Here is a 12,104-nt window from a genome sequence, read left to right on the forward strand (position 1 = left end):
CGTGAATGTGTGCACACATGTGTGTGTTAATGCAGACTAGGCTGCCTTGAAACAAAGTTACAACACTGTAATTCAGCTTTTAGTGCCGCTGTATGAGTCAAGTGAGGATTTGTAAAGGAACGGAAGTTGTTCAAATAAAAACAGGAAATCTAGAAAAGATTTATCTGTCAAAAATGAACCAGCCTCTAACACAACTAAACAGTCATAAAAAAGGATACTCACATGGTCTCGTCATTTTGGAACTCCAGCTTCCCAGCAGCCAGTTCATAGTCCTCCCCTCCCTTGGCTGTGCCGTCCAGGGTTCGGTAGGGGACAGCGACAAGGCCCCGAGCCCCTGAAGTCCTGAGCACCTTCACCTCCATCACACCGACACTCTCACTCACCCGCTGACTCTCACCCTCGAAGGTAAAGATTCCTGAAAGGAAAAGAGAAGGCTTGATGACCACCAGTTTGTCAAACTGCTCTTCAGGGGTTCCAGAGCGTGAAGAGGAAAATAATGACCAGCCCTCTCCCCAGACAGAAAACCTTTAGCATAAGTCTCAGGTCACGAAGACCGTCTGAAAGTTGCAGCAACAGAAAAATCAGTCCAATCTTTGTTTTTTATGTGTTTGCTGTCAGCAAATATAGTGGAGGTACTGAGTATTTTATCCCTAAAAAATACTTTAAAATAAAAGGAGTTTGAAATATTTCATCACAAGTGTATGTTTTTTGGATTTTACAGGCCTGAACGTGTATTTTTTTCCTCTATAAACTGGGTATCTTAGGTTAAATATAATTTGGAGCAAAAAAGTATTCAGTCAGCCACCAACTGTCCAAGTTCTCTCACTTAAAAAGATGAGAAAGGCTTGTCAATTTCATCATTGGTATACCTCAACTTTCAAAGACAAAATGAACAAAAAACCAAAAAATCCAGAAAATCCCATTATCTGATTTTTAAATAATTTGTTTGAAAATTATGGTTGAAAAGAAGTATTTGCTCAATAAAAAAGTTAAACTTAAAACTTTCTTACTCTTTGTTGGCAATGACAGCAGTTAAAAAAATTCTGTAAGTCTTCACAAGGTTTTCACTAACTGTTATTGGTATTTCATGGTTAGTGGTATTTTGGTCCATTCCTCCATGCAGATCTCCTCTAGAGCAGTGATGTTTTGGAGCTGTCGCTGGGCAACACAGACTTTCAACTCCCTCCAAATATTTTCTATTTGGACTGTATATTCCACTGTATATCTTAGTAACATATCCGGCTCACAGTATATCTTTGTTGGTGTTCCTCAGGGCACTGTACTCACACCTCTCCTTATTTCGGTATATGGTATTGAGCAAAAAGGACCTTCTAAAAAACTATAAAAAACAGGCTTTGTTAGGGCTAGTCATGACATTGATTAGCAGGAGGACGCAAGATCCAATCACACACTTTTTATACATTCCCAAACCACGTGGGCACAACAGGAAGTGGTGTATTCTAAAGCATTGATTTAAATTCACACATTGCAAGACAAATACAAAACTGAAGCAGATATAACTCATGCAGTTTCAACAGCTGATGACTGACAGTGGAGGGCAGGTGGACTATTACCAATAAGACAACTTAAACCTTTAATACCGAAGCTATTGTCAGTTTTATGAAATACCACAAAGGAAGGACAATCCATCCATCTTGTACCGTTTTCCATGGATTGTAGAGGCACCCGCCCCTGACTGCTGCTTAAATTACAAGGCACCTCCCCCCTGGGACCCATTCTAAGGTGGAGGCCCTTTGAGTAAAAGGAAGGACTCATTTTTGTTCTTACCTGCATGATCATCATCATAGATGGTCACCGTGGCGGTGTGGTTGTCTCCGAGCACGGCTTTGGGAGTAGTGCTTGCATCGGTAGGGGCGGCACCCACCTCAGGATGACCCACCACGCGAGGGTTACTGAGGTGCACATAGAAGTACTCATCTTCCTCAAAGATGTCATCGTCAATCACACCCACTGTGATCTCTGCAAAAAGAACAGCCGCTACTTCAGGATCCTGTTTCTACTTCAGTAACTGAGAGCCTCTTTCGATTTAAAGCAAATGCAATAAACTTTAAATGTGCTTTGTTTGTGGTGCTGCAGATGACCTTGCAGTAAAAAAAGAAAAAAAAACATGTCATAAATTTTTAGTGTTGCTGTTGTTTTTTTTTTTTTACCTTTTAGGGTCTCTCCTGGCTTGAACAGCAGCGTTCCTTCAGCAAACTCATAATCAGAGCCTGCATTAGCAGTACCGTCTTCGGTGCGGTAATCCACCTACGGGAGACACCGATGAAGAGTCAGGAGGAAATGAGGGGCAAGAGAGCAGGAACAGAGGAAAGAAAAAAGGACGATGGTAAAGACATTTGGGGAAATGGGGATGAAGAATGAGGGAGAACAAGAAGAACGGCTTCATTAAACTTGGCCTTCTGGTCAGACACACTTTGGTAATAAAGGCTTTGCTAGCCCAGCGTTCTCTGTGTCCCCATACGGGCCTCTTGATTAAGCCTCTCTTCCTTGTGCAGAATAAAAGAAGAAAGAGAATTGAAACTTTAATAATAAAAGCAACTTAAAATAATCTGTTTAACTGAATCATAGCGTCGGTGCTGATTTTCCTGTCGTCTTGGCACCGCATCTATTTTTAGCCACTCCTAAAATGTGTTTGGTGCCTAATTTATTTTTGAGTGCATTCATTCATATGGCAGCTATTTCTGAATTTGCCCCAAGGCTTGATAGTGCTTCATATTCTCTAGACAAGTGGAAGATTGATTTCATACATTTTACATGAAAGTGTGAGAAGTTATTTGGCTTTAAACACAATTTAAAAGCAATACAAAAATACATTTTATCTCCAGCTGCAGGAGGAAGAGCCACAGAATAAAACAAGAGTTTGTTTAAGAGGCTTTGTCTATAACTGTTTTATTTTGTAAAAATAATCCCAGATCAGATCTATTTTCTGCTTTTTCTTTGTACATGGTAAGGACATTTGGGTTTTTTCTTCAGAGATCAGCAGTCAATTCAAATTTACATCACACTTAAATACGCAAACACTTTGAAAAAATTAGGTATAGTAATATTTGTGAGTAGTTGCTAAAAGTTATGTATTGATTAGCTTGTATTCGGAATGGCTTGAGACCCTTTGGAGACTGTTAGAGAAATCCAGAAGGCCCCTTAGAGACAAGTTTGAAACATCTTTAAGACCCTTTAGAGATTTGTTTGAGGTATCCTTGAGATCCTTTGAAGACAAATTTGAGACATCTTTGTGACCCTTTACAGACAAATTTTGAGAGATCCTTGAGGCAATTAAGAAATAAGTTTGATACATCCTTGAGTCCCTTAGGGACTAATTCGAGACATCCTTGAGACTAATTAGAGACAAGTCTGAGACATCCTTGAGACCCTCTTTAGACAAGATTAAGACCTGTTTCAGACTAACTTGACCCATCTTGGTGACCCTTAGATATAAGTTTGAGACCTGTTTCAGACGTATTTGAGCCATCTTGGTTACCCTTTAGAGACAAATTTGAGACATCTTGAGGCTCTTTGGAAACAAGTTTGAGATATACTTGAGACTCTTTAAAATCCAATTGACCTGAACAACAGAAGACTGAGAATCCTCCCAGAAAATGTGTCGTGCAATCATTCAGCACAAAAGCAAGACCCTATGACTCAGGTAAGGAACTGAGAACCTCACTAAAGTTCCAAGACTCCCCTGAAAATTCCTCGAAGTTTACCAATTCTCACTAATTTTCTATTGATCAAACCTAAAAAAAACGAAGTTTTCCCCTAACTCAGTAGTTGAAGATCCACATTTAGCAGCAGCAAACCTGAATTCATAAATTCATGTATGAGATTATTTATAATTTTCCCCTTTGGCATAGTTCAAGCAATGCTACTTCTGTTTATTTATACATGGCTCGCCCCCACCACATTTTTAATCAGACTGGGTTAAGAACTTGGACAGAACCATCCTAACACTGTGTTTTGGGTCATTGTCCTGTTGCATGACCCCAATACAAGCCAGGCTTCAGCCAGCTGACAGATGGCCTTACATTTGACATATGACTGTTTTGGCACAGATGAAGTGACAGGGCAGTTTCCAGATCCAAGGCTACAAAAACAAACTCCAATCGTGTTTGACAGCCTGTAGAAGCTCTTATTATTAGAAGGTCATGCCATTGAGGCAAATGCTACCACTTTGGTTCATCAGTCAAAGACATCACTGATCTCAAAATGAAAACTGTGGGTTTAATGGGAGAGTTAGAGTGACAGAGCTGATTTCATTTTCTGCCACTCTACACACCCCAAACAGCGACATTAAAGTCAAAAATGAGGTTCGAGTCCACTCTCTCCTCTTTGGTATGTCTGATCTGACAGGTCTGTTCTCCTCATTACCTCTGCGTTCCATTGTGGTCAGAACAAGTCCTCTCCTAGTTTCCATGACACTGATCTCCTCATGAATTCCTTTGAGCCAATCAGCCCACAGTCCTCATTATTCAAATGTCACTGTAACCTCAGAATCAAGCTGCAGATGACTGCGGGACGAGAGCAGCCGGTCACAGCAGAAGTGAAGCAGAAGAGTTTCAATGTGACTCCTGTTGTGACATTCATTATTTGCAAATGTGGAAACTGTAAATGAAGCTTAAGGCGCAGAATGTTGGGAAACTATTGTGTTGTCCAATTTCCTGTGTTCGTTCATAAACCGGCTGACCATGGACAGACGCTGCTCAGTAGTTTGTAGTTATACATTCATGTTTGTTAATGACCCACTCAGATCATCATGGCCCAAACTTTAATGAGCTTAAATAAGCTCCTCTTTGGTAAATAATTAATTTTACGAGAAACTAAATCTGTCTAATGTTTTAATGAAAATGATGCCGGATAACAGAAAAACATTCAAATTCCTCTTTTCTTTTAATCTCCTTTCCTACGGTTTAAATCTGTGTTTTATTGATCGACTTCAGGGTGTAGTTCTAAACATTTTCTTAAAGTATCTCAAGTTTTTTTTTTTTTTTCCTTTAAACGCATCCGAGTTAATTTATCATTCAAGGATCTAAAGTGCACAGAAGGAGGCGTGCACACTTTGACAAATTCTCTATGAAACAGAAGCAGGATCAGATATCAGGCACTTTCACAGCGTCTCCCCTGCAGGAGAAATTCATGTTCAGACCCACTCTGGTTCAGCGCCTCCGGGCTGGATTAGGGCTTAAATCAATGAGGCTTTCTGTTTTGTTGTTTGAGCTGTAAGTTGAGCAGAAATCTTAAAAACTAGGAGAGGAGGCTTCTCCTGTTTGTGTTCTGGACCACCTCTTCTCTTCGTGTTGCTATTCTTAAAGTTACACTCCAGTCATCTTTTGATCTATTATAAAAGTGTTCCTTGTGTTCTTTTAATTATGATTATGCTGTTTTTAGCCAAAAGAAAAAAAAAATATACTGTTTTCTAAGACATAGTTTTTGCAAACCAGTTGTAGTTCATTAGAAAATTTGCTTCTGAGTTGTGGGCAGGACTCCACAAAGCAACCCCGCCCCCCTTTTCCATCCCTGTTGCTGAGGGCTTGAAGCAGCGAGCTTAAAAAATGTCATCTAAAAATGAGCATATTTGTGATGTATAAAATACAGGGGGGGATGTGTAGGGAAAGATTCGTAGGGAAAATTAATGTGGTTGTATATCGCGATATTTTGTTTGGCAATACTTGTAATGATTTAAAATGTTGACAAGACGATATTTAACTATAATTTTTATTATTATTGACCTTTATTTAAGCAGGATAATCCCACTGAGATTTCAAACCTCTTTTGCAAGGGAGTCCTGGCCGAGAGGCAGCAAAATTTGGTTAAAAATACGTTTAAACATTAAGACAATAAAGTATTTAATTAAACATTTAATTAATTATTATTATAAACTAGGGCTGAGTTTACAAAATCCATTAATCAATTTACATTTTTTTTTTCTTTAGCTTTTAGCTAATGTTTAATGAAATTTCCCATAGAACGGCTAATGCTAACGCTCGTTCGACCTAAACATACATTGCTGACTAAATTAACATCTTTATTTACTCACTGGTATGAATTTTCCAAACTCTTTTAAGGAAATTATTTTTTTAAAGTAACCATTTGTGGTCTAAAACATTGTTTTTTGCTCATACTTTCATTTTCTTCCGGATTAAGGTGTAATGCTATAGCATGATCGCCACCTAGTGGCCAAACTAAAACATCCTCCAGGAGAAGCAGAACAATGTTTATAATGTCAATGATCTGAAATTTTTTTGTTAGATGTTCTCCTTTTTTGAAACTATGTAACACTGTATGCTATTAACAATCTCATTATTTCATTAATACATTTTACAGTATGTGAACTTTGTCAGAATAATATAAATATATTAAAAGCATATAGTAGATTATTAATGATTTTCTAAACAAATGTGCATAAATGTGTAAACTCAAAATTAAAATAAATTGAAGAATCGAAAAAAATCTGAATTAAAACAATCCAGGCTCTTGTGAATCGAATCGAATCGTTTCTGGACATTATAATTGATACCCAGCCCTGTTATAAACTAATAAATATCAGTTCATTATTTATGAGCGTCCTTCAGTGTCTTACTTTTGTTTTCCACCTAAACCCCCAACTGCTAGTTGGCAGCACAACACACGGATCCTCTTTGAGCAGCCAACAAAACAACAACAAGATCTCACGAGAACCAGCTTGTGTTAAACGTTTAGTCAGCCTCACAGTATTTGCAGTTATGAGACGTTTACTACTTAGTTTTTACTTAGGATCGGTACAGAAAATTGTTCTAGTACAGTCTTAGGATATATCGCGATATGTATCGTATCGTGAAACACGTATCGGGATACATATTGAACATACATACATATAAATCTTGCAAATACTCATTTTCTATGACACAAATACACTCTTTTTAAATTATATTTTTCGTCTGGTCATGATTTATGATGATTTGACTAATTAAATATTCAGGAAATGCAATTTAAAGCTAAATTTTCTGTATTTATTGTCCTTCATCATCATAAAAATGCCAAAAGAATGTCCTAAACAAGCACCATTCCCATCAGAGTGGGTCTTAAAAACAGAGTTTAGATCAGAACAGAGGAGCACTTCCCGCTACACACCTTGACCGTGACTCCGGGGTCTCCTCCACGTCTGGCGACCGTCAGCTTCAAGGACCCGCAGTTTTCAAAGCACTGATACAAGGAAGGTTCAAACTCCATCCTGATGGTGTGAGGGTCGTCCTCCTGCGCCTGACCCTCGTTGCTGCTCACCACCTGAAGAGACACACCCACAGTCAGGTAGGTCACGGTCTCCCCCGCGGCATGGGGACGGGCTGCGGCAGAAGAACCGCGCTCCTCACTTTGCGAGCCTGGTCAGCGGCGTGCTTCTTCAGGATGTTGCCCGCCCCGATCATCATCCTTGTTGCCTGGATACGGTAGAACGCGCGGCTCTTCTGCTGCTGCATCAGGACCTAACGAGCAAACACAATCAATTAGATCAGTGGGAAATTGAATTTTCTCTGCGCCGGTATTAGACAGAGATGCATCTGTGAGTGGAATATTGCAGAATATCCCTGCAGAAACTTCATAATATCTGCAGCTGTTTAAAGGAATCCGTAATTAGATTTTTTTCTTTTTTGTGTGTGTGTGTTTGCCCAGTCTGCCTAAAGCCATTTTCCCATCAGACTTTGTAGTTTTTAATTCCAGGATATGTCAGAACACAAGAAAGCAACTTCAAGCAGCTTAGTTTCATCTGTTGGGTTCGTTTTCATTCATTTTACAGCGCAGAAAGATCAGTAGCTAATTTTTTTCTAAAAAAAAAACTGTCTCCCTCATCCATAAGAAATTCCTAGAAAAGAGAAGAAAAAGAGGAGATGGAGGTATGGGGGGGGGGACAGTGGCGAGCAGAGAAGGATAGTGTATAACTGAGAAGAGGCTTTAGCTAAATGTTTGCAGAAACTGATTCCACTGATGTAGAAAAGTTTTCTTTTCATTTTTTTTAATTTCCTGCAGTAAACACAAACAAGATTAGCTAAATCTCAGAGAAGGTTAGAGAAGGTTAGAGAAAGTGTTTACTGCTTGCAGTCATTAAAGCCTTGTTTCCACTAAGCGGTATGGTACAGTACGGTCCGGTTTAGAATGGATCAGTCAAATCAAGTAAGAACTTCTACTCAAAGTTGGACCGTCACAGTGCACGTAGGGTGAAGCTAACAACAACAATTGAAGTCATCCAGCAGTAAAAAAATTTCTATTTGGCCTTTGATTCTTTGTATTTACCAGGGATCTGGACGTTTAACACTTAAAGAGCCATTTGGATCGACTTCTCACTGACAACGACCCAGTAAAAGTCACACTTCCTTTAGAAAAATAAGACTTTGTGTTTATGTTATTGTTATTTTTATGAGAAATAAAAATTAACTATTATTTTTTGGTCTAAATTAAACAAACTTTAAGTAAAATAGATTTATTTTCCCCAAATATGAAGGTTAATAACTTTTAACACATGTTCGCAAGACTTCCTTTCAAAATAAAAGACTTCCTGTGTAACAAATGATTATCTCGATGTAGCAAATCTATTAGTAAATAATGTGATGTCAGCAATGAAGAAAAAAAATGTGGTGCTTCTTAGCCAGAAATTCATAACTATCTAAAATTAAAACATTTTTTTAACCATGAGGCACATGGAACGGTTTAGTTCTCGATTATTGAACCACTTTGGCTACTGTGCTTTATAGGCTCACAGAGTGATATGTTATTTTACTTTTTTAAACTTTACTTAACGGTTAATTTAATGGCACGGTTCAGTCTGGCTTATTGGGTCCATTTTATAATGGGAACGCTCAAAATACTGGACTGGACCGTACCATATGGGACCGTACCACTCAGTGGAAACGAGGCATATGACACAATTCTCGATTTAAAACTGAACGGTATGTTACACCGTTGAACCAAATCGTGGAGAAAATGAATTCTTGCACCGCAACTGCATACCAGTATGTTTACGCCAAACGTGATTTGCTAAATTCTATATATTTAATATTGTTTTATTAAATTAAACTAGACTTAGAATGAGCAAACATAAAGGTCTTTCTACACTCTTACTTGCCCATCAGCAAATTAAAGGATTTTTCAGAATTTTTTGGTTTTTTTTTTTTGTTTTGTCATACACACTAAGCAGTGTCTAAGTAGTGAAATGTTTCTGAAACAACCAAAACATGTTCTTATTAATGCCTAAAACAGGAGTTTGTTTTCTGACTGTTCCTCTGTGACAAAACAAAGCTAAAAATTTGAGATGAAGCAGTTTTCCTACACCTCACCTGATAATTAGCCATCTCAATCAGCTGCTCCATGTCTTTATCCGGGTGCCTCTGCTTGAGGTCCTTCAGCGTCCTGGCCATGTCCCTCCTGGCTTCATCCTCGTCATCCTTCGCTCCGCCTTCAAGCATCAAGCCTCCGTCGATCCCGCTGTGGCAGTTCAGCGCCATCTGCCCGTCCAGCTCCAGCATGTCCATCTTGGTGAAGCCCCCTGGACCCAGCGACCCCCCTCCTCCATCCATGCCCATAATCCCCACGTCAGTGCCGCCCTCCGTCTCTATGATGATGCCGCGGTTCTTGTCGGCGCGGTAGCGTTTACGGACGTATTTGTAGAAGAGCAGGCGTCTGTCGGCCACCCAGGCCTGGACCACGCAGAGCGGGAAGCAGAGGAAGGTCAGCACCGCCTCCCAAACCTAAAAAACAGAAGGGGGTTCAAAACATAACACCAAATACATGCTTCAGTTTGTGTTTTTGAGGCAGAGTGGTCTCTATATCACAGGTTTGGTTCTCACAACGTGTCAAAGTTAGGGCTGGGTATCGTAAGGTAGAACACCCCTATATAAATATATATGCCAGTGTGTCCTCACCTCCACTTCTCCAGGGGAAAAGACGCTCAGAATCAGGTAAAGCCAAATGTAGGCAAAGATACTCCAAGCTGCCGTGACGAAAAACACGCGCAGGTGTTTAATTTTGCGCGTCTCTCCGTCAGGAACCACGTAAACGCACAAAGCGATGATGACGAACATGTTGAAGGCGGCGCTTCCGACGATGGTGCTAGGACCCAGAGAACCGGCCTCGAAACCGTGTCCACAGACCTGCGGGTGGAGTTTGAACTCGGTCATGAAGCCTCACTCAATGACAAAATCATGCCAGGTACGTGTGGGACTAACCTCGATCACGGACAGCAGGATCTCTGGAGCGCTTGAACCCAAAGCCATCAGAGTGAGATTAGAAACGGTCTCATTCCAGATTCTGACTGTGGCTGTTGTCGTCTCGCCGTTGGACTTCTTGATGGTGATCTCCTTCTCCTGGGATGTTATGACCTGTACAGGAAAGCCACAAAAGCAAATTACTGTGAATTCCTAGATGATTATAAAGCAATAATACCATAGAGTGTGGAGAAACATGGTTCTATACCTCAATTGAAGACATGAATCGGTCGGCTATGATGCTCATGCCCAGGAACATGTATATGAGAGCCACAAAGTAAACGATGGCGCGCGCCACTTTGTCGCCCACGGATGGATTCTGAGGGTTCCACACAGGCAGGACCACGCCTGAAACGAAGCCACACAACGACAAACTCAAATCTTCTCAACACAATTATTGAATATTTACAACAGCAGTCTTATAATAGTCTGCACTGAGCTCTTTAATCTTCTCCAGCCTGCCGCTGTGGGGTTCTCATAACTGGTTCAGTGGGAGAGTAGCCATCATGTGTGGGGAAAATGCTCATAATGACGGACTTGTCGTGATATATATCAGAAAATCTTTCTGATTTTTTTCTTGCTTTATAAAGCAGCAGGGCTGGAGGCTGTTACTTGTCAGGCGGTTCATCGATGTTTAATGATGGGACGGATCAAATGAGAGCTGATATTTTCATTGGGCACTAAAGAACTTGGTACGAATAAAGTATAAAAAATTCACAAGTGGGCCCACTACTGCATAATATTGGGATTGTTTCATGTATTGTAGTTTATCTGAACCTCATTGCTTTAAACATTTATGAAATGCTCACTGTCACACTTTATTTTATTTGGTCATGTGAGGGTTAAAGGCCAACATTAGTAAGAAAACATAACGAGTACTAACTCTAGTGCCTATGCTAGTAACAAAATATGCAGTTTAATATTGTTTTTATCAGGAAATGCTTGTTGCAAAAATGTTTGATTCCATTTTGGGGCCTTTTTTTCCTCCATATGCAAAGCATTCTCACTTCCAACTCGTCATACAGTATATGAGCGTATGGTTCGGGCCCCTCCGCGTCCCTTTTTGATGTTTTGAGTGTCCCCAAATTGTCATATTTTGACAAACTGGCTGGCTGTTCCCATTAAATCCCAAGTCCCCAACCTCCGGGATGCAAACCGGTATGTTGCTAATTGAGAAAATGGTTGAAGAATTACGGTAGTCAAAAGAATTTAAACACCAGAGCTAAAGCTTTGTGTGGTAAAGCCCTCAACCGTTAGCCTAACCATAACCTGGTACCCTAACTCGGTACCAGTTCTGCATCCGCAACCGCGTCAAGTACAGCATCTGGAACTGCGTCTGGAGGGGACCCTTGATTCAATGGGAATAGCTGTTAAAAATAAAAATAAATAAATAAAAAAGTAAAAAATAAATAATGGGAATAGCCAGTATATAAAAAAAATGAAGAGTTGTGGACACCCAAAATGTCCTTTCTGGTCCTTGCCACATTTTTTAAAATTAAAAATAAAATAATTTAATTTCTGACATTCTAGTCTAAATGCTGTCTATGTGCTGCCCCTACAGGTTGAAGTGAGGTATTACAGTTGAGTTTTGTGATATTGATACACATTTGTAGGAAATAAACTAGAGTTAAAACATCAAATCCATATCATTTTACTAAAGAGAAAACTTTCCCCAATGAATGAACACTATACACAACAGCAATGATGAAACAGCATTCATCTAGAACGGTTACAGCTTACACGTCTGGTAACAGACAATCAAGTTGAGGATTAGGGGCTGCACGGTGGCGCAGTGGTTAGCGCTCTTGCCTCACAGCGAGAAGGCCCCGGTTCGAATCCCGGCTGGGACCTTTCTGT

At 39.9% G+C, this 12,104-nt stretch overlaps 1 protein-coding gene across 2 annotated transcripts in view; it reads right to left on the reverse strand.

The window, feature by feature from the left end:
- Positions 1-12,104, reverse strand: part of slc8a4b (solute carrier family 8 member 4b) — a 108,390-nt gene that overhangs the window by 48,330 nt on the left and 47,956 nt on the right. For both annotated transcript variants that reach the window (XM_024287970.2, XM_024287971.2), the window contains exons 3-11: positions 10,456-10,595; positions 10,209-10,361; positions 9,906-10,133; positions 9,321-9,731; positions 7,365-7,475; positions 7,126-7,278; positions 2,172-2,268; positions 1,789-1,980; positions 223-415 (exon numbers count right to left, since the gene is read on the reverse strand). In XM_024287970.2, coding sequence (XP_024143738.1) covers positions 223-415; positions 1,789-1,980; positions 2,172-2,268; positions 7,126-7,278; positions 7,365-7,475; positions 9,321-9,731; positions 9,906-10,133; positions 10,209-10,361; positions 10,456-10,595 — 1,678 coding nt within the window. The remainder of the gene's footprint in view (positions 1-222; positions 416-1,788; positions 1,981-2,171; positions 2,269-7,125; positions 7,279-7,364; positions 7,476-9,320; positions 9,732-9,905; positions 10,134-10,208; positions 10,362-10,455; positions 10,596-12,104) is intronic.

Source organism: Oryzias melastigma, linkage group LG18, assembly GCF_002922805.2.
Source record: "Oryzias melastigma strain HK-1 linkage group LG18, ASM292280v2, whole genome shotgun sequence".
Taxonomy (NCBI): Eukaryota; Metazoa; Chordata; class Actinopteri; order Beloniformes; family Adrianichthyidae; genus Oryzias; species Oryzias melastigma.